This window comes from Juglans microcarpa x Juglans regia, chromosome 2S, assembly GCF_004785595.1.
Source record: "Juglans microcarpa x Juglans regia isolate MS1-56 chromosome 2S, Jm3101_v1.0, whole genome shotgun sequence".
NCBI lineage: Eukaryota > Viridiplantae > Streptophyta > Magnoliopsida > Fagales > Juglandaceae > Juglans > Juglans microcarpa x Juglans regia.
Genome location: NC_054597.1, coordinates 22,814,264 through 22,835,263, shown reverse-complemented (window position 1 = coordinate 22,835,263; position 21,000 = coordinate 22,814,264). Strand labels below are relative to the sequence as shown.

The following is a 21,000-nucleotide window of genomic DNA, read 5'->3' as shown; positions in this document are numbered from 1 at the left end:
TATCTCAACCCAGAAGTACAAATACTGAAACCTGAACTAAAAACATTTGAACAAATCTTAAAATCTAAAATTCATACAAAATCACCACCAAGAAGTAAAACCCAGCACACAATGGAGTAAAAACCACCAACGAGATTAACAAAAAGCACGAAATTTTACCCTTGCCACACAATGGAAATCATATAACTGAGAGAAAGGAAACCCTTGCCGATTGCGAAGGAAACCAGCACACGCTGTGCGAAGGAAACCATTGCCGATTGTCCTAGTTGTCGAAGGAAGAGAGAGAATTGCTCAAGGGAAGAGAGAAAATCGCTCAAGGAAACGGAAGACAAAAATTTTGTAGCAAGAAACAGAGAGACAATCGCTCAAGGAAAAATAGAAAATGGAGAGAATGCCCCGCCGGGGGGAAGGAAAAGAGGACAGTTAAGAGGGAATTTAACGGAGGAAAATACACATTTAGTTTTTAAACAGTGCATGCCAAATATGATTGGTGGTTCTGATTTACAGTGGCTCAAAGCTTCACTTGTCACCTTTAGCTAATCCAATGCGACAATTTTAGTGTGAAATGAGGCATATTTTTGTTTTGATTGTTATTGGCTTAGCAATGCCAGTGCTGTCAAGCACATGGAACCGAGTTAGATTAATTCCTTTTATTTTTCTCAGAAAAAAAATTAAAAACCCAAATCTGGCTGTCGGATCATTGGCTTCTACCCCATGATTCTTTTACTCTCTCCATCTCGCAGTTCTACGGCCTGCTAGATAACATAACTACTTTTTAAGTACTTACTATAACTTTATGGAAAATTTCATCCCACCATTTTTAAAACTGTAAATATCATTTTTATTTATATTATTATGCTGGAACCAGAATGCAATCTCGTCACATATAATGGAAAAATACATATATATGCCCTCTCAAACTAACATATCATTTGGATTCACAATCCTAAACTATCAATTTTGGTAATCATCACCAAACTAAGAAAGAAGTCCAGTGTACCTCTTAACAATTTTCAAATGGACAATGTAACCATTTTTCTTTTCTTTTTTTTTTTTTTTTAAAAAGAAAAAAAAATAAAAAAGTGACCAAGAAAAGTAAGTTAACCCAAAGAAGAATAAAATTTGTAATTTTTTAATTTTTAATAAAGTGATTTTTCTTAATCCAATAAAACCGTGAATGTGATACCGAAGAAAATGTGATTAGATTCAAATTGAGGGAGACGCATACATAACTTTTAAATTTCTCTAAAGATTATTGTCAACGTGTTGCTCTACTTTTAGTTCTGACTCTTCTTCTTGGCCATCCGAACTCACTGATTTGCGGTGGAACGTCTCCTGGATTTTTGTCACACCCTTTTCCACTGGCCCTATTGCTTGATTAATGGTCAGTACAACATCTTTGACAACCTGCTTTCAGAATGTCTTGTGTAAATGTGATTTCAAAGCAGGTTGAAAACAACTAATTAGACGATCGATCATAGCTCAGGCTGAACTTACATGTTGACTGCCTTCGAGAACAATGTCCTGAACACTCTCGGTGACACTTGTTCCTGGAGCCTCGACCTTAGTTTCTGTCCTTTCAAGCATGGCCGGTTTCTCCTCGGGACCTTTCTCTAACTTCAGTGCTTCTTTGGACGTTTTAGTAGTGACTCTCCCATACTCGGATATGGGGAGGAACTGATATGGTTCCGCCGAGAAAACATACACATGAGCGATAGCTGCAATGGCCATCTGCCATGAAAGAGAGAGAACTGTATGATCATGGCAAGAAAATCAACAAGCCAATATGATGCTATGTTCATTATGTTATCTCAACCACAGTATATGCTGCACAAGGACAACCTACTGGACTGGTTATGATCAGCAACAACCTAAATAAAAGGAAAAATCTAATTGTAAGCGATTTTGCGCATTAATACGCGCACTCATTCAATATGATTGGTCAGAAAGTAGATTTTATTGAAAACAGTGCTAATTTGAATTTAGAATATGAAGGCAACAACATTAGTACGCAGATTGGTACACAAACTTGCTTGTACATAACAAAACTCTAAATAAAAACAATACAACAAAGAAACTTTTATTAGAAAGAAATAACCTCCCAGCACAATGCCTTATCTGAACTCAACTAATGACTTTCAAGTAGATGAATCAGTGTGCCCCTTTCCTCTTAAGATCCTAATTTTCCATTCCTGACGGGTGACTACAGCCAGAAATGGAACTAATAAATACTTTTTTTTTTATTTGGCACCGGTTGTCTAGGAACAGCATCCCGACTAATCCCGGGGGGTGCACAGGCCCTCGACAATGAGTTTTCCACAAGTGCACCTTGGGTAATTCAAGGGGAAAATCCCCTAGTCCGATGGTCCAAAGAGATTGTTTACATCCAAAGAGATTTGAACCTTAGACCTAAGGGGAGCACACTCCCAAACCAAAGGCCTTTACCACTTGAGCCAACCCCTAGGGGTTGGAACTAATAAATACTTTAGATTGATGGAGGTCCATTTTGATTGATGAAGGTCACATAAGCCCTCATTCTAGTTGATTTGGGTACTATATATTATCAATTAGGAATTATTGAAAAGTTATCCATAGAGAATTGCAATAGAGATATTTGTTGGGGTCCCCCAACTCCTCATCTTGTAATTTGACATTATTAATATAGCATTGCTTATAAAAGAAGGTATCTATAAAGAACAATGATTTCTAAGGAATAAAATGGAGTTTAGAAAACCACAGCAATGGAAGCAACTTACTTCTATACAAATCAAGAAATTCTGAAGTCCAGCTTGCACTCTCACCTCCTTTGGCAGCACACCAAATGCACTCAATAGTGCGATGCCCACACCTTGCCACCAAGTGGCAAAAACAATGGCCTTGAAGCTGATGAACTTTGCAAGTGGCTTTATTGACTGAAGTCTTTCATGAGTTACATTATAGAACTTCACAAGGCAATACAATGCCCACATCTGACTGAAGTTTAATACCACTGCCATATATGGATAACTGCAATATGACAGTGTCGCAACAACAATTAGCAAAGGATAACCCTGTTGAACATTGTCTTCTGCCGTGCTATAAAATACCTTTGTGTATATGGATATAAAAAATATGAGTGTATCAACATTCGGAGTGAACAAGCGTAAGGCAGAACAATGTAGTCTATCCCGCTATAAGATTTTTTAACACTGAGAAAACAGAACAAAATCATCCTAGAAACTGTTGGGGCTTGACCGTTGCTTTCTACCAACAAAATGAAAAAACAAATCAATATGCTTTAATACATGAAATTACTAAGGATCAAATGCAAAAAGTCGAGAAAATTTTGGCAAACACCAAACAGGATAAGAAGAGCGTAAGAGTACATGCATGAAATATACTAGATAATGCCCAAAAGAGAATTAACAGCAGGTTATATTCTTTAGTGATGTACTATAATAAAACTGATACAATGTTAGACTTGCATAAGAAATACGTACCCATAGTACCACTTGAATTCCCCATCACCATAAACACCAAAGATTTCCAACAAGAAAGCTAAGAAAGCACAAACTGTCTTCAGAATCATCTGGTCTATTATTGAGAAATCATTAGAATCTTAAATGGTAAGTTCAAACCATACATAAAGAAAATATAGGGACTCACATATTGCACAAGGCCAAATTTTATTATCACAAGCAAGTCTTTCCCAAGAATGCAAGGTTGAAAGAAGAAGTTTCTGAAGGACTTTTGCTGCACTGAACGATTCTCATCTGCCCCTTCTAACAGTCGTTTGCCAAGCTGTTTCCTTGAATTATTTTCGAGTAGTTCTATGACCATCCTTTCACCACCTACCAAAGTTTTGATTTCAAGAAAAGTTCTTCATTAGAAACTTGGCAGAATATAACTTCACGAAGTGTGATCTAATGCAAAGATGCTAATGTTATATCGCGAGAAGATTACATTTTCTTTTGGATCAATCTCCTTTCATCACATATAACTTCATGCACATAAATTCAAGAATATTTATTCACACACTCTTCGCATCTAAAAGAAACATAATTATTGCAACACTAGTAAATACTGTTAAAGATGCATCCCATCGAACTTACAGCACTTCACAATATAAATCTAACAGCTATATGTTAAAATCTGATGAATTTTCCAAATGTTTTTGGATATTCTAAACCATTAATCAAATCCTCTAAGGAAAATATTCATGCACAAGGATACTAAAGTTATAAAGGAGGAGATAGTGAAAATGTCACAGTTGCATGGAGGTCAGACTTCATGAATGTACCCTAGATCATCACAGAAATTTGTAGCTTACCCAGGCAAGCAACCAAATAACTCCCAAAAGAATACAAGGCAAACGCTTCATAGCAGTTTCTCAGAATGTCACATGCAAGAGACAACCTTGGAAACAACAAGGATATTATCTGGACAGTAAAACATAAGAAACCATTAAAAGCCACATCGTTAAACGATCAAAGTCATCAAAATAACATATGTGAATCACGACATGAAATTGCAAATGCCATTTCCAGATTGCGATATAACAGGGTTAAAATTTCCTTTCAGAGAGATAGAACCTCACTGACTCATTGGCATAGACGGGAACCATGAAAACAATAGCGACAATCCATTTTTGTTCCTGGATAAAAATCAAATAAGACAGAGTAAGTCTTTTATCTAAATTATAACTTCCATTTTCTTAAACTCAATTTATGGATTTATGAATGTTTCCATAAGCACTAAGGCATATATTGTTGGACAAAGAGAAACTGAGACCGTAAGTATTGTAGAATCTCGAGTATGAAAGCATGATACACATCAAAATTGACATTTGCAGGGCCCAGCCTTGAATTTTCCTAAATTAAAAGACATTTTGATCCTTTCTGGGCACAAAAGCATGTTAATCGCAATGCAAAACCATTGTAATAATGTTTTATGGGTAAATGATGAAACTGTTTGAGCCCCATCAGCGCCGACAGATCCAGTCAATAGTATGCATTTAGGAATACTATCAACAGTATGCATTAACGGATAAACATGCTATGCTCTTGCAAAGAGCTGTTTAGTTTTAATGAAATGATTTTGCCCATTTCTTAAATTTTATTCAAGAAAAACCCAATAGATCAAACACCATAAATTTCAGCATCACGCAGCTACTATGAAATGAGAAGAAACACAAGTTGATATAAAAGCAGGGCATTGCATAGAATGGTTGATGCTTATTGCAGAAACAAACTAACAGCAGGATTGGTGTATGATCTGAGATGTTGGAGAATGAGATAGATGGAGAGGACCAGTGCTACAAGTACAGAGCATCCTGCAATTATGAGGGCTGGTTGATAAAACTCTCTATATATTTCTTCATGGGCTGAGATAAAACTTGATGCCATCACTCGTGCATCTTCCACTTGCAACAGTCTACAACTTGTAAGGAAACTCTATGCTGTGAATCCATGGATATAATTACTAAGCCTGAGATACATTACCACAAAAATTTGCATATGAAACACTAGATAGTAAACTTCCTAGTAAGAAAGAATATAAACCCATCAACTTAGTCAAACTTAATTAAAATGCGGGAGGGTGGCGTAAAAAATGCATGCCACTATTGCAGAACATGGACATCCATTGTCCTTCAATATGCCCATGCTTCCAAGTACCATAAAAACCATGTTAATCATTAGGACTCGCATCCTTATGCAGCAATTTGTTTCCCGCTAACACCATCGTCTTAACTCCCCTTGTTTCGATTCTCTTATCATCGAACTTTTTTCCAGATTTTATTCGCTCAATTCTGTTTCTATTGAATTTTTTACTCTTGTTTTCATTTTCACTTATTTACCATAAAAAACCGAGAACCCCCATAAGCAATTTGAAGAACTCATGGACCAGGAAAAGGGGGGAAAAGAGCTTATGACATAGGATTGATGCTATCTGACCCACAAAATTCTATGTTCTACAGTTTCTATCATTCCTCCCATCGGCATCCACCTTAAAGAGACACAATAACAACCATCATAAAAGATTCTTACACTTCGACCCGAGAAGGAAAATTTAAGCTTTCTTTTCCAAAATGCATTTAATTGTAAATTGAAAGCGACTTTAGAGCACATTTAACTCTCCTAACATTACATCAAGCTTCAGTTAGAATGTTTGAGAATACTCAATTTGTACTCATAAGAGAAATGACAAATAAAGGATGGTAAGAGGTGGTAAGAAAGATTATTGAAGTCCATGAAACGTAAAGCTTGCTGACCTCTGAAAAGATTTTGCCGTTGAAATGGCTGCAGAAGAATGCATCTTCTAAATCACTACATGAGTTGGGCACAAAACAACGGCCATTTCCATGTCATATAGGCAGAGGTTATGAAGGAATAAGGTTGCGTCCAAGGTTGACACGTTCAACTGTCAGGGAATTTTAGCAGTTAAATCTACGACACGTATAGCTTCTTATTTTTTTCCCTCCTTATCCTGAAATTGCACGCTGAACTGACTCCAGGGCTGGTAATTTTTGATAAAAATCTGTAAATTTAGATGAGATGAATTGAATTGATATTAAAATTAAAAGTTAAATAAAATATTATTAAATATATATTTTTTTTATATTATTTTATTTTGAGATTTAAAGAGTTAAATTATTTATTTTATTTTGTATAAAAATTTAAAAAAATTATAATGATGAAATAAAATGATATAATATGAGTTGAGAAGAGTTGTAAAAACAAACGAGATCTAAAATTCTAAAACAGGACATGCTTTAAACAGTCTTTTTAAACCCTTCTAGAGAGTTGACATATCATATTTTCATGGATTAAGTCTTATAAATTTTAAATGCTTAAACTAAAATTGAAAAAAAAAAAAATGCCCAGCCTTCTCTGAGAATGGCAACTCATGTACCATTGAAAGAATTTAGAGAAGATGAGAGAGAGAGAGAATTGAGAGAAAGGTTGCTACCCGCTTCTCATTGATTGGTTTCAATTTCTATATATTTTTACAATATAGACTACGCCTGCACATATATACTGGAAATGGAAAACTGACTGACTAAAGGAATCAAAGAACATACAGTGCAGCTGTACAACTCAATAACTAACTCTAAAATTATAAAAAGAGACACAACCAGTTCAGCTCAATGGAGGACTCCCTAGTAAATTAACTACAGCAGCGAGCTCATCATCTAGTGGCTACAATTGAGAATCAGTGCCACTGAGTTCGTCACAATTAGTTGGCTTTACAGGATTCTACGACCTAAAATCATCAGTGTGATGTCCAGCTTGTACATCCTGATCTAATACCCTCCGCAAGATGGAGGAGAGAGATTCACTATTCCCATAATGGAGAGGTGTGAATAAAGAAGATAAGAAGGAAATTGTTTGGTGAAGATGTCGACAAGCTATGAATGAGTGGAAACATAAGCAGTTTTGATGTTGCCCTCTTGAATTTTATCTCGAATTAGATGATAATCTACTTCAATAGGTTTTGTCCTTTCGTAAAAATAGGTTTAACTGCTATATGGAGGGCAGCTTGATTGTCACATAATAACTCAGCAGCTTGAGGGTGATCAATAAGAAGATCAAAAAGAAGTTGTCTCAACTAGGTGAATTATGTACAAATGGAAGCCATAGCACAATATTATGCTTTAGCAGAGGATTGTGACACTACTGTTCACTTCTTGGAACCAAGAAATAAGAGAATGACCCAAAAATATGCATTAACTAGTAACTGAGTGTTTGGTATTAGGGCGGAAGCCCAATCAAAATCACAAAACTCACAAATATGAAGTGATGATGTAGAAGAAAGTAAAATACCTTGACCAGGAATACTTTTGAGATATCTCAAAACTTTATGAGCACAAGGTGTGTGGTAGAAGGTTGGGCCATAAATTGGCTTAGGACTTGAGTAGGATAGCTAATATCTAATATGGTTATGGTGAGATAAAGCAGGCGACCAATTAAACATCTATAAATGGTGGGATCAGTTAAGGGAGTGCAAAAGATTTTTTGAGTTTATGGTTCTGCTCCAAGGGATTCTCAAAGGCTTACAGTCCTATGTACCTGAATCAGCAAGTATATCTTTGGTGTATTTTCGTTGGCAAAGATGGCTACCACTAGGTGATGTAGCAACTTCAATGCCAAGAAAATACCATAAAGAACCAAGGTATTTGATTTTGAATTGATGGTTCAAAAAAGCTTTAAGAAGGTAGATCCAAGTACTTCTAGAAAAATCATCTACAATAGTTAAGAAATACTTGGATCCATCATAAGCGTCAACAGAATTGGGTCCCCATATGTCACAATGAGTGATAAGGAGATCATAATGTATAAATTAAGCATGTCAATTGAGCAAATAATAAATAAAATACCTACTACATGCTTATTTATATACTAATGTGAAGAAAAGGCTACTGAAATTATGGTCTAGCAGAAATTGGGACTTTACATTAATTTTAAGTGAATAGACGTATTAAAGCCCTTGCACTTGTATGATAGAATCAAAACTCTAAAGGATTCAACTCTAAAGTCAAACCCATTTCTTTCCTTCTGCTTCATACCCCTACACCATCATAGGTAGACCATAAGTGGAGTGAGGAATCAATAGACAATCAACAACTGCAAGGGAAGGAATGGAATATTCGGTGGTCTAGGCAGTGAGGATGGTTACACACGCAGCAAAGGATGTGAGGAACAGGCATAAAAAGAGGAGTGGAGATGAAGACGGGAGCATATCAATTTGGGTGAGAAATTGGGGAAACAGTATGCTGATTTTCGATGTTCATCCATTTTAGCTTTAGATTTTAGTTTCCATGCTTCAATAGAAAATACCTTTTCACTACATTATGTTGGAGTAATTTTCCAAACCTAAGCTCGGGAATATTTTGATTGGGTTGTGTTTTGGTGGGTTCAATTTCTACTTGGTATGAATTTCTGTATCTTTTGATTTGCAAACATTCTTTACATAAGTTTAAATTAGGTTTTTCTTGTTGATCTTTGATTCATTTTTTACAAAAGGCACGGTGGATGCTTGGATTGTACAGAAAACCTATTTTGGTGAGATCTATTTCAATTAGGTTTTTTATTAATTCAATAGAGGCTTTGGTATCATTTGGAAATTGCTAGACATTTACAAATCATCCGAGCATATTTTTCTTGACTGGAATTGTGTTTGAAGCAATTGGAGGAATTGGAACCCATTTAGAAACTAGCCCATGAAAAAGAAATCTGTAGCTTAGGTGTTTGATCATTTGTTTCTTAGACATAAAAATTTGCATACAAATTGATTTACATAGATAATTGCTATTTTGAAGTCTAAACATTCTAAGAAATTTGAGTGAGTAATCTAAAAGTGGCCAAGTAATTTTCTGAATCATTACTTTGTATACATACACATTCTTCTGAAGTTCTTTTAGAATTAGATTAGACCATTACGTCCTATAGTTTCACAGCTAATTTTCTGTTTATTTCTAGAAAATAGATAAAGCTTTCCATATATTGTTTTGCATTGGAACCATTTTCTTTGACCACCATAGTCCCTGGACCTTGGGACTCTCCCTTGAAAACAACTAGACACCTTTTACACTTGGGAGGAAAATTAAATGGAGAGACAAGTTTTTGGCGTTGTTGTTGGGGACTAATGGTGAACTTAGAGCCTGACTTTGCTGCTGGAGAGGATGTTTTTGTTGAGTTGTGAACTTCGTCACACTCTTGGTGACATCTAAACTTTCTATTGATATTTAATCATTTACCTTCTATTTTTTTTTTTTGGTCTTTTTTTGGTGTTTGTCCCTTGTAGTTATTTGCTCTCTTGAATGCCTGTTTGGAATAGTGATTATACATCTCACTTGATTAGGACAGAGTTAGTAACATATTCTGACTGTGCATCCCTTTCATTTGATTCAACATCTGAAAAATCTAGCATAATGGCTGAAGATGAACAAGAAGACAGGAGAGCGGGTAACCATAATAGAACCCTTAGAGATTACTTACAACCTGTTAGGACCAGTTCACCCTCATACATAATCCAACCTTTGAATGCAAATAAATTTAACTTTAAACCTGGCATGATTCCCTTGATACCTCATTTTCATAGAATGGAATTAGAAACCCTTGTTTGCATATCAAAGAATTTGAGGAGGTTTCTTCAACTTTCATAGATTGAACTTGCATTGAGGAAGTAAATCGGCTAAAATTGTTCCCATTCACCTTGAAAGACAAAGCCAAAACATGGTTGAACTCTTTGAGACCTAGATCTATAGGAACATGGCAGGAATTGCAAATTGAGTTCTTGAAAATTTTTTTTCCCATGCATAGAACAAATGCACTGAAAAGGAAAGTCATGAATTCTGTTCAAAAGGACACTGGAGCCTTTTATCAGTGCTGGGAGAGATTTAAAGACCTACTTAATGCTTGCCCTCATCATGGGTATGAAAATTGGAGAATCATAAGTGTTGTTTTTTTTTTTTTTTTTTTTTTTTTTTGTGAGGGGTTTACAACCCAAGATGAGGCAGTTTGTTAAAACAATGTGCAATGAGGAATTCTTTATCAAATAACCTGAAAAAGCCTTTGGGTACTTTGATTATCTGGCTGAAAATATCCAATCATGGGACACTTAAGATATAGATGATAGGGTTGAGCCTTTAAAGACCTTAACTAGGGGAGGGAAATATAGCCTAAGGGAAGTGGATGATCTAGATGCTAGATTATCAATGATTTCTAGGAAATTAGAAACCATTGATTTGAAAGAAGTAAATGAAATACAAGTTGTACAAAAAGTGTTTGAAAATTGCAATATATGTGAGGATCAAGGCATTCAAATAACTACCCTACAATTCCAGCTTTAAAAGATGTCCTCTTAGATCAATCCAACACTGTTAATATGGTTTCTAAACTTCAATTGGAGAAATGATCAAGCAGTTCACTCGACACCCCATGCACCTGGACCCTCTCAGTATGCAACCAATACAAACCCAGTAGCACCAAGGCCTCCTCAATACCCTACACAAGCACCTTTGGCACATAGGAGAAATATTGAGGATACTGCAAATTGAGGAGAAATATTCAAGAACAAGCCACAATCAACAACCAGAACTTAGAAGCCGTCAATGCCATCAGGGGGTCCCTTACAAGACTGACCACAACATTGAGTATCCAAGAGAAAGAAAAATTTCCTGCACAACCACAACCAAATCCATAAGGCCAACTCCAACAAGTTTCTGATGCAGCTAAAGGTTCAAGCATTAAATCAGTAAAAGCTATCACCACATTGAGGATTGGTAGAGTATTGGAAAGTCCGACTCCAAGGTCAAATAACACTGGTAAGAGTTCTAACCCACCTCAAATTGAACTGAAAAAAGTTACTGTCCAGCACCTGCACATTTTCCTACAAGATTAGCTTCTTTGCACAAAGATAAGAATTATGCTAAGATCTTAGATGTTTTTAAGCAAGTAAGGATTAACATACCTCTATTAGATGCTATTCAGCAAATTTCTACTTATGCAAAATTTTTAAAAGACTTGTGCACTATTAAGAGGAAATTAAGTGTGAAAAAGAAGGCCTTCGATACGGAGCAAGTCAGTACAATCATACAAAGTAATACACCACCCAAGTATAAGGACCCAGGTTCACCCACTATTGCCTGCGTAATTGGAAACTCCAAAACTGGTCATGCATTGTTAGATTTAGGGTCTAGTGTGAACCTATTGCCTTATACTATGTATGAAAAGCTTGGCCTAGTAGAGTTGAAACCCACCTTGATTACCCAGCAACTACCTGATAGATTTATAAAACTACCTAGAGGTAGTAGAAGATGTTTTAGTTCAGGTTTCTAAGTTCTAATACCCACTAGATTTTGTCATTCTTGACATGCAACTTTTAGCCAATTCTATATTTCAAGCTCCTATAATTTTAGGAAGGCCATTTCTTGCCACTTCAAATGCTTTCATAAATTGTAGAAGTGGAGTCTTAAAATCAAGTTTTGAAAATATGACATTGGAGCTAAACAATTTTAACTTGTGCAGGCAAGTCCAAGAGGTAGAAGAAGTCCAGGAAGTGAACTTGTTGGAGAGCATCCTCTCAAAGTCTTTTCCATTATCTTACAGAGCTGGCAATTCAGCCTTTGATTTGGAAGAAGATTTTGAGCAAATGATCATTTCTAATGAGCTTCCCTCTGTTTTATTCATAGGGAATCAGGTAAAGTTACAGTGGAAGCCCAATGTTGAACAACTCCCTCCAGTGGCCACAACATAAAACCTTCAGAGAAACAGGTACCAATCTTGGATCTCAAGCCCCTACCATCAGAATTGAAGTATGCCTTCTTGGGACCTCACAACACTTTCCCAGTGGTAATTTCTTCCCATTTAACTAACATAGAAGAATAGAAACTATTAGAGGTCCTAACAAAATATAAAAAGGCCATTAGATGGACATTGGTTGACATAAAGGGCATCAACCCTTTAGTTTGCACCCATAAGATCTACTTGGAAGATAATGCCAAACCCTCTAGCGAGATGCAAATAAGGTTAAATCCTACAATGAAGGAAGTGGTGAAAAGTAAAGTATTGAAGTTACTAGATGTGGGTATCATTCACCCTATCTCAGATAGTAGGTGGGTTAGTCCTATCCAAGTAGTGCCAAAAAAATCTGGACTTATAGTAATAAAAAATGAGGAGAATGAGTTAGTTTCCATAAGAGTGATCACAGGTTGGAGAATGTGTATAGATTATAGAAAACTTAATGCAGCCATAAGAAATGACCACTTCCCCTTGCCATTTTTTGACCAAGTCATGAAAAAAGTTGCTGGTCATGCCTTTTATTATTTTTTGGATTGGTTTTCAAGCTATTATCATATTGAGATAGCACCTGAGGACCATGAAAAAACTAGTTTCACGTGCCCATTTAGAACTTTTGCATTTAGAAGGATGCCTTTTGGGTTGTATAATGATCCAGCAACCTTTCAAAGATGCATGCTTAGTATTTTCAATGATTAAATTGAGAATAATTTATAAGTCTTCATGGATATTTTCTTTGGTTTTTGGAGTACATTTGAAAATTGTTTAACTAACTTGCAAGTTGTCTTGACCAAGTGTGAGGAGAAGAATCTCCTACTTAACTGGGAAAAATTTCATTTATAGTACAACAGGGTATAGTTCTCGGTCATATTGTTTCATCTAGGGGTATTGAAGTCAATAAAGTCAAAATTGACTTGATTTCTAAGCTTCCTACTCCCAAAATAGTGAAAGACATTAGAATATTTTTAGGACATGCCAGTTTCTATAGGAGATTCATAAAGAACTGTAGCTCTATCTCTAAACCCTTATGTCAATTGCTCATGAATGACACTATTTTTGAATGGACCTCTGAACATCAAAATCCATTTGATCAGCTAAAAATCTTTCTCACCATAGCCCCCCATCATGCAACCCCCTAATTGGTCTCTTCCTTTTGAAATCATTTTCGATGCTAGTGATTTTTCCATAGGAGCTGTACTTGGACAACGATGAGAAAAGTTTCCTTGTGTCATTGATTATGTAAGCAAAACTTTAAATGGAGCTCAAAAGAATTACTCTACCATAAAGAAAGAGCTGCTTGTAATTATTTTTGCTTGATAAGTTTAGAGCTTATATTTTGGGATCTCTTGTAGTTATTTTCATTGACCATGCAACTTTGAAATACCTATTGTAGATTGATCAGATGGGTACTACTCCAAGAGTTCAACATCACCATTAAAGACAAAAATGGGGCAGAAAATGTAGTGGCTAACCACCTGTCCAGACTCACATTCATAGAAACTGAGCCTTCCTTTCATATATCTGACTCTTTTCCTGATGAGCATATTCTTTCAGTTGAGTCCATCCCTTGGTTTGCTAACATTGTAAATTTTCGGGTTACAGGCAAAACACCTTCACATTGGACTGCTCAAGATCTAAAGTGATTCAAAACAGAGGTTAAGTATTTCTTTTATGACAATCCTTACCTATTTAAGTACTGTTTTGGTCAAATTATTCGTAAATGTGTCTCAAATATTGACATACCCTCTGTTCTTATTGTTTGTCATACTGAAGCTTGTGGTGGACATTTTTATGCTAAAAAAATAGTTGCCAAAATCCTACAATCTGGGTTGTATTGGCCACACATGTTTAGGGATGCTTACAATTTCTATAAAATGTGTGAACCATGTTAAAAAAATAGGTGGAATCCCTAGAAAGAACATGATGCCTTTACAACCAGTTTTAGTTCTTGAGATTTTTTACTGTTGTGGTCTTGACTTCATAGGGCCATTTCCTTCATCCTGGGCATGTTTATATTCTAGTTGCAGTGGATTATGTCTCTAAGTGGGTAGAGGTTATTCCATGCAAAAAGAATGATCATCAGGTGGTGCTTAAGTTCATAAAAGAAAATATTGTAGCTAGGTTTCGCATGCCAAAAGCTATCATTAGTGACAATGGGACACACTTCTATAATAAACCAATGGAATCCCTCTTGAAAAAGTATGGGATCCATCATAAGATGTCCATCCCTTACCATCCACAAACAAATGGCCAAGCTGAATTAGCAGGTAGGGAAATTAAACATATCCTTAAGAAAACAGTTAGCCCAAATAGAAAAGATTGATCATTAAGGTTGACTGATGCTTTGTGGGCTTATAGAACTGCTTAGAAAACCATTTTTTGGCATGTCTCCTAATAGATTGGTCTATGGTAAGGCATGTCACCTTCCTGTTGAGATGGAACATAAAGCATACTGAGTAGTAAGAATGTTTAATTTCAACATGAAAAAGGCTAGATCTTTGAGAAAACTGTAGCTTTCTGAAGTAGAGGAATTAAGGAGGTATGCCTATGAGAATTCTAAGTTAACCAAGGAACATATGAAAATCTTGCATGGTAAGTGTATTCTTAGAAAATATTTTGAGCCCAATCAACAAGTTTTACTTTATAATTCTAGACTCCATTTGTTCCCTGGTAAACTAAGATCTCGATGGAGTGGACCCTATGTGGTAAAAACAGTTTTTCCTCATGATGCTATTGAGGTAGTGAACCCTCAAAATGGAAATATATTCAAAGTAAATGACCAAAGGCTCAAGCCTTTTCTGGGGAATTTTTCACCAGAAAACTCTTACCATCTTTTTGCATGATCCCACTCACATTAAAACTGCTTAGCTCCTTACCTTGTTTAATTTTTTTTTTCTACTCTCTGTTGCATTGCTTTCTTTCCCGCCCCTTCCTTTTCACTAATTTGTCTTGCAGACTCTGTTTTCCCCTATAATCTTTTCTTTTCTTACTATCATTACTCCTCATACTCGGGTACTATCCTTCCACTTTTTCCTCCCTTTTTAGTTATTCTCTATCCATTGAGGACAATGCTTAGTTTTAGTTGGGGGTTGAAGAGAAAATATTTTTATTTTATCTCCTCAATGTTTGATTTCCTTGTTGAATTGAGACTATTTTCAAAAGTTTAAACCTATAAAAGAGTTGTTTAGACCATGGGTTACATTAAGTTCTAATGTTTCAGGTGTAACTTAACACACTATAAGAAAAATGAGTATTTGTGACCATTGTTTTGTAACAAAAAGGACTATTTGCAACGAAAATAGACTCATTTTAACTGAAAATAGTCATTTCGCTAGAAACAATTGGTCGCATAAGATCATTTTTCTTGTAGTGACATAGAAGTTCAACCAATAACCTATTAACTGAGCAATGGAAATATTTGATTAAAGTTGCTGACTACTAAACTCAACCATATACAATCTAGGATACCTTGGTTGTTGTCTTATTTTACTAAGTCTGACTTAATATTGCAACTTACAAGAGCTCTAATGAACCACATCTTAATGGTTTACTTAAAAAGAAAAGAGAGACCAAAGTCTCCACCAATGCACTTCTTGATTGGAGATGGATAAAATACTTGAGAAAAGGGACAAACCTAAGACACAAAAGGGTATAGAGTGCTTTGGAAAACGCTGCCTATCACCGAGGTTTTAATTAAAAAAAATATTTTAAAGTGTGATAGCATGAAAGCCACCAAGCGCTATGGTTTAGAATTAGAGCAATGCCAATATTGACTGTTTTTAGTTTATATATTGGAGTGGCATGATAAAATCTGATAATCAATCTTGGTAGCCTGGCCACACACTTGCCACACTTAGTAATCTGCAATTATATTACATGTGTCCTTTGCTTAAGTACCTAGTATTTCATGAGCTTTTGAAGAAAGCTATAAATAGAGTTATGAAAATTTGATCACTCATGTTTTTGACGATCTTTAGCTTGGTATAGGCTTTGTTTGTTGATCTTAGAATGCTTAGAAGGAAATTAGTTCTTTTTTTCTTCTTTCCACTCAATTTGCTAGAAGCTAGAAAAAAGCTAGTGGGAGGGTGTGATAAGGAGATTATAATGTATAAATTAAGCATGTTAATTGATCAAATAATAAATAAAATACTTGCTACATGCTTATTTATACATTAATGTGAAAAAAAGGCTATTGAAATTATGGTCTAGCAAAAATTGGGACTTTACATTAATTTTAAGTGAATAGACGTATTACAACCCTTGCACCCGTGTGATAGAATCAAAACTCTAGAGGATTTCTACTCTAAAGTCTAACCCATTTCCTTCCTTCTGCTTCATACCCCTACACCATCATAGGTAGACTATGAGTGGAGTTATGAAACAACAGACAATCAACAACCGCAAGGGATGGAATGGGATATTCGGTGGTCCAGGCAGTAAGGTTGGTTACACACGCAACAGAGGATGCGAGGAACAAGCATAAAAAGAGGAGAGGAGAGGAATGCAGGAGCAGATCAATTTTGGGCGAGAAATTGGGGAAACAAAGTGCTGATTTTCGGTGTTCATCCATTTTAGCTTTAGATTTCAGTTTCTGTGCTTCACTAGAAAATACATTTTCACTACATTATGCTCGAGTAATTTTCCGAACCTAAGCTCAGGAATATTTTGATTGGGCTGTATTTTGGTAGGTTCAATTTCTGTATTTATGGATTTGCAAACAATCTCTACATGAGTTTAAATTAGATTTTTCTTGTTGGTCTTTGATTCATTGTTGACAAAAGGTATGGTGGAGGCTTGGATTGTACAGAAAACCTATTTTGATGAGTTCAATTTAAATTATATTGTTTATTAATTCAATAGAGGCGTTAGTATCATTTGGAAACTACTAGATATTTACAAATCATCCGAGCATCTTTTTCTTGATTGAAATTGTGTTTGAAGCAATTAGGATAATTGGTACCCATTTTGAAACCAGCCCATGCAAAAGAAATCTGTAGCTTAGGTGTTTGATCATTTATGTCTTAGACATAAACATTTGCATATAGATTGCTTTACATACATAATTTCTGTTTTGAAGTCTAAACATTCTAAGAAATTTGAGTGAGTAATCTGAAAGTAGCCAAGTAATTTTATGAATCATTACTTTGCATACATAAACATTCTTTTGAATTTCTTCTTTTAGAATTAGATTAGACCATTATGTCCTAGAGTTTCATAGCTATTTTTCTAGAAAATAGATAAGGCTTTTCTCATATTGTTTTGCATTGGAACCATTTTCTCTGATCACCAAAGTCCATGTGAAATTGACCTTGGGACTCTTCCTTGAAAAGAACTAGACACCTTTTACACTTGGATGGAAAATTAAATGGAGAGATAGTGAGTTCAAAGATATGCTTGCTTTTATGAGTGCTAACAGGAAGGGAAGCTTATGATGCTTGGCAATGGGGCAGACAAAACAAGGTTTTGCATTAGAAGTAGTAGATAAACGGTTCTTTATAGAAGGATCTAAAATTACACTCAATTTAGAATTGGATGTATGACCGATTCTACAATGCCAAAGGTCTGAAAAAAATCAACATTGCTGGAAGTAGTGGAAACAAACATGTTCTTGTGTAAAGAAAGTAAAAACTGATCAAGAAGAGCTGTAGGTGACACTTCATCAAGCACCAAGTGGTATAAACCATTCTTCATCTCACCCATACCAATTGTGGTCCATGAAAAAATTGTCCTAAATAAATCAGATTTGTGAAAAAAATATAAAGCAACAAGAAAGGGAGTTAGCCAATTGTTTAGCTAAAATAAAATTAAAATTGAAAGAAGGAACACATCACACATTGTGTAAGATCAGTGTGTTAGTGATTATGACAGTTCCAATGTGAGTAACAGGTGTTGTATGGCCATTAGGAAGTCTGACCATGAATGAAACTTGAGATGTAATGGATGAAAAGGATGAAATGCTACGAAACATATGATCTGTAGCACCAATATCAATAATCCATGGTGAATGTGCTAGTGGTTTGTGTGTTTGAGCAGATGAAGTGACATAGAATGGTATACCAGTCATGGTGGAAGGGTGATTGAAATATGCCTGGACATTATTGACGGAGTGATTGGCAATGGAGACTTTCTTTGACTACAATAGAGATAGAAGTTGCTGGTATTGATCCTTTGTGAAGGTCATTTTCTCATCTGTAGCCTCCTCTTGTTCAACTAAGCTTAGATTGGTAGAAGAAGAAAAACCATTTGTCTTGCCCTTTGTGTACAATTTATGCCCAGGTGGCTATCCATGCAACCTATAACACTTATATGCCATGTGTCCTAACATATTACAGTGATTGCAAATTGGGGCTTGGAGATTTCTTGCTTTGAAACAATTTTCTAAGAGATGACCCTGAATCCTACAGTGTGTGCAGTATGGCCTTTCTTGTTTCTGTGGGTATGTTGGTTTGGCAGAAGCTTTGAAGGAAGAATACCTCTTCTTAACAACAAGGGCCATTGATTTAGGAGAAGGGAGATCAGAGAGCATAAGATGCTGCATCTCCTGCTGTTGGATCATTGAAAAAATTTCGTTCATGGAAGGTAAGGGATCCAGTAGCATTAATTGGTCACAAGTGACATTATATGAATCATTCAAACCCATCAGGAATTGTATCACATAGTCCCTTTGATGTCGATCAAGCAAAACACAGAGTTTTGAGCTTGCCAAAATAAACACTTACAAAGTCCTGTTTTGTCAAAGCCTTCTTCAATTGAAATATTTGTCTAGCATCATCCACTAGTGCAATGCTTGATTTCAAACTTTGGCTAATCGAACTCTATATCCAGGAAACAACTAAGTCATTGCAAAGTTCCCATGCATCATACAATGGGTCAGTGGTGTCTTTGGGTTTAAGCAGGGTTCCATTGATGAACCCGATTTTGTTCTTTGCCGGCAAAGTCCTACACATAGCTCTCGACCAAGTGGTATAGTTGGCAGTAGTGAGCAGATCCGGAACCAAAGGAATGGAAGGATTATCCCCATGGTCAAGTCGATATGGGTTGAAAATGTTAGTAAAGTCAAGAAAAATAGATGAAGATGAAATGTTTAATTGATTTACTGAAGAAGGCGTGTTTAGGTCGACAGCCATTAAAGCACAATTCTCACTCTATAGTTTTCGTACCATGAAAGAATTTAGAGAAGAAGAAACAGAGAGAGAATTGAGAGAAAGGTTGCTACCTACTTATCATTGATAGGTTTCAATTTCTATATATTTTTACAATATAGACTATGCCTGCACATATATATACTAGAAATGGAAAACTAACTAACTAAATGAATCAAAGAATATACAATGTAGCTGTACAACTCAATAACTACTCTAAAATTACAAAAATAGACACAACCAGCTCAGCTCAATGGAGGAATCCCTAGTAAATTAAGTACAGCAGTAGCGAGCTCATCATCTGGTGGCTACAGTTAAGAACTAGTGCCATTGAGTTCATCACAATTAGTTGGCTTTACATGATTCTGCAACCTGAAATCATCAATGTGATGTCCATCCTGTACATCCTATACATCCTGCTCCAATATCATTCAAATTTGTATTGGATTATTCGAGTTGGTATAATGAAAGAGCTAATTTCAACTAGATTCGAGTAAACAAAATGAATTATTCTAGTACATGTTGAGTTAGCTAAATTTGTGTAGAATTTAGCTTATTTTTCTCATTCTTCATGCTCTTACGCACATTTCTCAATGAATCTGTTTAAAAACACAATATCATATACTTTATATATATATATATATATGTATATATATATATAAGAAAATAACATTATCTGAAAAAGCATTACATATGAAGTTTGTCAAGCCAAATAGCTTGATCAACATACAAAGGCACATTTCCCCACCACATTGCAATAGTGTCAACCTTCCAAGCATGGCATGCTAGCCAGTGTGTTGCCTCATTACCCATCCTAGGAACATGCTGAATCTTGTATTCATGAAAAACAATAGATTCTTCACCCTTGTCAGCAGATTACCAAGGGTTGAGAAAGAAGTACCCAAATTTTGTAATGCATTCATCATGAACATACTATCACTTTCAAGGATCAAATTTGATAAACCCAACTGTACAAAAAGTTGTAAGCCTATGAAAATTGCAAGGAGTTCAATAGATTCAAGATCAACCACTTCATTTTCACTTTTATTGGCAGCCATTATCACATTTCCATGCTCATCTCTTAAAATTGCTCCCACACCAGCCTTAGGGAGATCAAAGAACATTGCTCCATCCACATTAAGTTTGAGATAACCATTGGGGGCTTCCAATAAGATAGATTTCGTGGTTTAGCAGCATTGATCATCACTAAATCCTTATGAATTTGTTGTAAGGAAAAAGCATAATCAATCACTTGCGTAGGTTCTAAATACACCTCTCAACAATCATCTTATTCCTCCTATACCATAAAGCCCACGCAACTCAAAAGAAAGTAGTTAGAACACTTGTATCCCCATTTCTCAATAGAAACAAAGCTACTTGCAGAATAGGCATATCATCCTCAACCCCTAACATAGCAGGAATATGAGAATTCCATATTTTTTGAATCGAGGGACAATATATTAAAGCATGTTTCAGATCCTCTAAGCCATTATTACATAAAACACACTTAGTGTCCACATCCACCTTCTTTTTCCTCAGGTATACTTTTGTTTGAAGTCCCTCTCTACATGCTCTCCATG

The 21,000-nt window shown here is 35.6% G+C and overlaps 1 protein-coding gene and 1 long non-coding RNA gene across 4 annotated transcripts; both read right to left on the bottom strand.

Moving 5' to 3' along the window:
• Positions 1 to 1,180: 1,180 nt before the first annotated feature.
• Positions 1,181 to 6,410, bottom strand: LOC121253253 (protein LAZ1 homolog 2). 3 transcript variants are annotated; one of them, XM_041153246.1, is made up of 9 exons: positions 6,251 to 6,408; positions 5,235 to 5,437; positions 4,577 to 4,633; positions 4,310 to 4,418; positions 3,646 to 3,830; positions 3,480 to 3,568; positions 2,757 to 3,006; positions 1,498 to 1,731; positions 1,181 to 1,407 (listed from the first exon to the last, which is right to left on the bottom strand). In XM_041153246.1, exons 2-9 carry the CDS (start codon positions 5,382 to 5,384, stop codon positions 1,246 to 1,248), a joined length of 1,236 nt encoding a protein of 411 aa, XP_041009180.1. In that variant the 5' UTR covers positions 5,385 to 5,437; positions 6,251 to 6,408; the 3' UTR covers positions 1,181 to 1,245. The 3 variants fall into 3 exon arrangements, with proteins under 3 accessions (XP_041009180.1, XP_041009181.1, XP_041009182.1); XM_041153248.1 differs by having other exon boundaries at positions 1,280 to 1,422; positions 6,251 to 6,410; XM_041153247.1 differs by lacking the exon at positions 4,577 to 4,633.
• A 615-nt stretch (positions 6,411 to 7,025) lies between these two features.
• On the bottom strand, positions 7,026 to 19,821 carry LOC121253690. Its single transcript, XR_005938431.1, has 2 exons — positions 19,702 to 19,821; positions 7,026 to 7,163 (listed from the first exon to the last, which is right to left on the bottom strand). It is a non-coding gene; the product is annotated as an uncharacterized LOC121253690 (long non-coding RNA).
• Positions 19,822 to 21,000: the final 1,179 nt, after the last annotated feature.

Excerpts from the sequence above, each read along its gene's own strand:
- LOC121253253 (XM_041153246.1), bottom strand. The coding sequence starts at position 5,384 with ATGGCATCAAGTTTTATCTCAGCCCATGAAGAAATATATAGAGAGTTT. Across the intron at positions 3,007-3,479 it reads GAATTCAAGTGGTACTATGG|TTATCCATATATGGCAGTGG; the intron begins GTACGTATTTCT and ends GTCATATTGCAG. Across the intron at positions 1,408-1,497 it reads TTCTCGAAGGCAGTCAACAT|GTTGTCAAAGATGTTGTACT; the intron begins GTAAGTTCAGCC and ends TTCTGAAAGCAG.